This window comes from Lepidochelys olivacea (assembly GCF_965140295.1).
Source record: "Lepidochelys olivacea isolate rLepOli2 genome assembly, chromosome: 14".
Lineage (NCBI taxonomy): Eukaryota > Metazoa > Chordata > Testudines > Cheloniidae > Lepidochelys > Lepidochelys olivacea.
Genome location: NC_140424.1, coordinates 834,094 through 839,356, shown reverse-complemented (window position 1 = coordinate 839,356; position 5,263 = coordinate 834,094). Strand labels below are relative to the sequence as shown.

Sequence of the window (5,263 nt, the reverse complement as noted above, 5' to 3'; positions counted from 1 at the left end):
GTAGTTCCTCTTTTTGAAGTTAAATGCTACTGTGGTGGGTTTCCTTTGGCAGTTTTCTGCCTACCCGAGATGTTAAATTTAATTATATTATGGTCACTCTTACCGAGCAGTCCAGCTATCTTCACCTCTTGGACCAGAGCCTGCGCTCCATTTAGGACTAAATCAACAATTACCTCTCTCCTTGTGGTTCTAGCACATACTGCTCCAGAAGCTGTCATATATGGTGTCTAGAAGTGTTATCTCTGCATCCTTTCCTGAGGTGGCACATACCAAGTCAATATTAGACTAGTTGTAATCCCACATTATTACTGAGGTTTCTTCCTTTGTAGTTTCCCTCATCTCCCCGAGCATTTCACAATCGCTGTCCTCATCCTCGTCAGGCGGTCAGTAGTGTATTCCCACTGCTATACTCCCACTCTTCAACCATGGAGTTAGTTTCACGCTGGCAGGTTTGGGGTGTTATTTATTGAGAGTTATTGGGCTAAGCTTAGAGGGTGTTTGTGAGATGTATCCTCTCTCCTCCCCCCAGTATATTTCTTTTATAGGGAGCTTTTTGTGGCAGGTTATAGTGCATCAGTCCCCTGCCCTGCTGCTGAACTCTTACTCCAGCCAAACTCCTTACCTGGGCAGCTCACTCTGCCGGGTGCTCTCTCACTGTCAAGGCTCTCTGCTTGGTGCAGGACCTGGCAGAAATGCTGCTCTAAACTCCCTCCCTTTGCTGCTCCTCTGCTCACCTGGGAGCTGTTTTTTTTAACCTCCCCGTTCAACCTGATTTAGCCCTGCCCCTTGTCAAAGGCCCCTCCCTCAAAGGCCCCCACCTACTAACCCGGCTCCGTTCACCAGCTGCTCAGGTCCATACCAAGCCACTCTCTCCTCGTTCAGCCCCCAGCTCTCAGCCCTGTCGTTCTCTGATGCCCAGAGGGAAGGAATAATAGTGGAGCCACCCAGCAGTGCCCATGCCAGAGCTGAGTGAGCGGGGCTGCTCTGCAAGCCCTTTGCTGAGTGGTGGGTGTTCCCAGGGTTTGCCGTTTGGTCTGCAAGTGGATCTGCTTGATTTGTACTGGTGCACAGGGCCCAATGCAAGGGTTCCGGGTGTGGTGACATGCCCAAGTGCTGCTGTGTTATACCCACTCCCTCTCCCCAGAGCAGCCATTAGAGGAACCCCCCTCCAGCAAGCCCTGGCTAGGTGGACCATGAGTGCCCATGATGGGGATCAGCCTAGGCAGGAGAACCTGGAAACGACTGGGGCTTGAGTCCAAGCTCTGCCGTCAGATGTCAGACACACTATTTTTCCTTGACAGGTGCAATGAGTTTGTTGATTCTTGGTTCTTTCTTTTAATTGAGCATGTGGCTCCCGTGTCATGGTTGCTTCTGCCTCATAGGGATCCTGAAGCAGGTTGGGAGAGGTGATTTTGGGACAACTGTGCTGTTGGGCAAGAAGAGTTACCCCCTACATCTCAGAAACAAAACAATGGTGGCAGCACCAGGCTGTCCGGAAATCAGTTTATTGAAAAAGTAAAAAGTATTTTCAAAGTAACAAAAAGAACCTGGCCACCAGGTCAACCCATTGGACGCTATGGCAGAAAAGCAAAGCTATAAGCTCAATCCAAAATAGGTCTTTTAACACTGACATTATGACAAGATATCTAATCTGTACAGCATCACATGCCCCCTTGAGAGCTGGGCTAACCTTCTCTCTCTCTGCCCCTGGACGGACAAGGGTTATTCTGAGGAGCTGCAGCTCAAAGAAACAGCTGTAATGCTTCCAGTGAGACAGTGCCACCTGGGCCCTACAGCACACCCCTTCCACACAGCAGAGCCCACCCCACGCCAGCTCACCCCCTGCTTCAGTGACCACACACCAGCGCCAGCCAGAACCAGTGCGTCCAGCCACTGCCCTTTTGGCCAATCCAGTTTTAGCTGAAGATGGACACTGGCTCTGCGGTGGAGCTGAGAGCAGTGGAGAAGGGTCAGTTTCTCCCCATGGTGCACCTGGCGATCCAGGGGTCCTGCAGTACAGTTATTGGGTGAACTCTCTCTGTCTCTAGGCTCTCCTACGCACACGTTACAGCAAGACTCTCGGCTTTCCCTAGACGTCCCAGCTGCCCTGATCAGCAGCCCCCAGGACTGACGACCACACTGCCCCTCCTCCGCTGCTGGAGAGTCTGAGCGAGAGGGGCCCCACGCCAGGAAGAGACTCCTCAGTCCATCCTGGCAGCTTTAAAGAGCTCCACAAGGTCCTTGGAGTCAGCGTCAATGAGGTCAGATGGCTTCTCCCCTTCATCATTGGTGGCATCAAGCCTGGCCCCTAAAGAGATGAGGTACCTGCAGGAGACAGAGGGAAGGGGCTGCACTGGCGGGCAGGGGTGCTGGTACAATGTGTACAGGGGGAGCCTGAGGGCCTCTGACCCAAACTGCAAACCCTGTGTATAATGGAATCCACTGCAAGCCAGGGGACACGGCAGCATCCAATTCCAGCACCTATGCTGGCGGGTGGGCAAGGCAGCCCAGCGGGGGAGAGCAGACGAGCTTCCAACACCACTTCCTGTAGACAGCCCCAGCTCCTGCAGGACATGGGGCTCCAGGCCTCAGCAGGAAACACTCGGCCTTGGCAACTACCAGGTACACATAGGGTTGCCAACCCTTCAGGACTGGCCTGGAGTCTCCTGGAATGGGCATCGATCTCCCAGTGATTATTGAGAGTAACCCAGGAGATTTTAAGAAAATAACATTACGTCATGTTGGGAAAAAAATCTCCCAGAATAGCTTCAGTCAGAGTTGGCAACCCTAGATAAACAGGGTGTAGGGCAGGCTCCTCCTCCACCGCCCCATGCCAACACCCTGCCCGCCATCTCCCGGAGACCCAGACCAGCATCCTGCCTCCCCAGAGCCTTAAGTCAGCACACCCTGCCTCCCCTCTCCTCCTGGAGACCCAGGCCAGCACACCCTGCCTCCCCTCTCCTCTTGGAGACCCAGGCCAGCGCACCTTGCCTCCCCTCTCCTCCTGGAGACCCAGGCCAGCACACCCTGCCTCCCCTCTCCTCCTGGAGACCCAGGCCAGCGCACCTGTCCCCCTACTCCCAGAGACCCAAGTCAACACACCCTGCCCCCCTCCTCCCAGAGCCCCAAGTCAGCACACCCTGCCTCCCCTCTCCTCCTGGAGACCCAGGCCAGCACACCCTGCCCCCTCTCCTCCTGGAGACCCAGGCCAGCGCACCTGTCCCCCAACTCCCAGAGCCCCAAGCCAGCACACCCTGCCTCCCCTCTCCAGGAGCCCAGGCTGGCCAGGTAACTGTCAGCAGGGCTAAGCCAAGCACATGGTGACTGGCGGGTGCTGACCTGGCTATGTGGGTGTGGCCATCGCTGCAGGCCACATGCAGGGGGGTCCAGCCATTCTCATCCTTCTGGTGTATATCCGCGCCATATCGCACCAGCAGTTTGACACAGTCGAGGTTCCCGGAGAGCACGGCTTCATGGAGGGCTGCCATGCCTAGAGAGGGGACTCATCAGCTGCAGGGCCTGACCTGCCTGGCCATGGGGAGCAGAGGGACCTGCCCACACTGAGCCAGGGCGCTGCCCCTTGGGTTCTGGGACATGAGGCGGCAGGAGCTTTGGGAGGAGACAGTGGAGGGCAGGGAGGGGAAAGGGCCCCAGCTTGGAAATGCCCAGCTCCCTTCCCCCCACCCCAGAAAGGAGCTGGCATCAGGTCATATTTTCCCCTTACTGTGGTAAATGGCTCCTTGAATGGCTCAGGCTCTGTAGCCCCCCGCTCCACTGAGCCAGGCAGGGAGAGCTGGGGGGGGAAGGGTTGGTCAGTGACGTGCCAACCCACCCCCGAGCTCTGCCACTAATAGCCTGCATGTCTCCTCCAGGCCTCGGCCCTGAGTCCCAGTTCAGAACCAGGGCTGAAGTAATCTGTGTGGCTGGCTGGGAGCCTGGCACCCAAGCCAGGCTATTTTAGAGAGGGTCTCCAGGGCCTTTTCTGACAGAGGCTGAGGCAGATCCACAAGCGGCAACCAGGTAATAATGACACAGGCCGTCACACCGTCCCCGCCCGCACCAACTATTCCTCGGACTAGCCCCAGCCCTACATGCAGGCAGCAGAGTACGGGGAAAGTCACTCAGTGAGTCAGCAGCAGAGCTGGTAACCAAACCGAGGAATCCTGGCTCCTCCTGCACCTCCTCTAACCATAAGGCCCCATTCCCTTCCCAGAGTTGGGAACCCAGGAGTCCTGGCTCCTAGTCCAGTGCTCTAGCCACCAGCTCATGCTACTTCTTTGGGCCTCTCCATTGCCGTTCCCCTCCCTGACTCTGGCCATTCGCACTTTGTAGTCACCGTATATGGTGCTGTGCACATCAAGAGGCAAGGTCCTGGGCTTTAACCGTTCTGCACTGAAGGGCTGGCTCTGTCCATGTCTGCTGGGGTGATGCATTCCCACACTACTGGGTGCCCATCAGCCTGGCATCTGGTACTGGGCTAGCTCCTCCCAGAGGGATTGAAACACTTGGCTCCTATTGATGCTAGACAGGGAATGGGAGCAAGACCTCCTCCACCATCACCAGCCCCTGTGACTTAATTACAATGGGGTGAAAGTCTAACGCCCTGCTCTGCATGGGGTAAGGCTGTGCCTGGCACATCCCCTGCAGGGGCAGGCTTCCCCACCTGGGAACCCCCTGCTGCCGCCCACCCATTAGCTCTGCCAGCACTGCAGGTGTTACTCACCGGAGGGGTAGAGGGTGCTCAAGGTGACCTTCCTAGCTCGGATAAACCTGCCCACCTGCTCCAGGTCCCCCAGTCTGATGCTGTCCTGGAAGACAATGTCGCTGGGGAAGCGCACCGTCCGTGCAGGCTTGGGGCGCTGGGAGCACCCGCGGTCCTGGGGCAGTGAGGCCGGCTCATAGTATTTCATACTGGTGGGCACCCTGTGAAGCCGGTGAGACGGCACAAGGGCAGAGACACAGTGAGACTGTGACAGCCTGGGTGAGCAGGTGTGGGAGGCAGCACGGAGCCCCGGCTCTGTGTCAGAGCACTGCACACTCTTCGCCCCTGTTCTGGTCGCTTCCTCCTCCGACCAAAGTGAGCTGGAGCCACTAGTTCTGCTGGGGCCTCTCCTGGCAGCCGCAAGCAGCCACCCTCTAGAGCAGCAAGGAAGCTGGGTGCTCCCAGTCCCCGCTGAGCTCGGTGCCAGACCCCCTGCTCAGGGCTGAAGGGCTCCCCCAGCAGCCCCCCTTATATAGCCTCCTGCTGGCTATTTTGGGGACA

The 5,263-nt window shown here is 57.1% G+C and overlaps 1 protein-coding gene across 1 annotated transcript; it reads right to left on the bottom strand.

Annotated features, from left to right (window-relative positions):
• Positions 1–1,579: 1,579 nt before the first annotated feature.
• PPP1R27 (protein phosphatase 1 regulatory subunit 27) lies at positions 1,580–4,910 on the bottom strand (the record flags this gene model as incomplete). The annotated part of the gene is made up of 3 exons (XM_084646694.1): positions 1,580–2,325; positions 3,340–3,490; positions 4,724–4,910. 3 exons carry the CDS (start codon positions 4,908–4,910, stop codon positions 2,202–2,204), a joined length of 462 nt encoding a protein of 153 aa, XP_084502820.1. The 3' UTR covers positions 1,580–2,201.
• Positions 4,911–5,263: the final 353 nt, after the last annotated feature.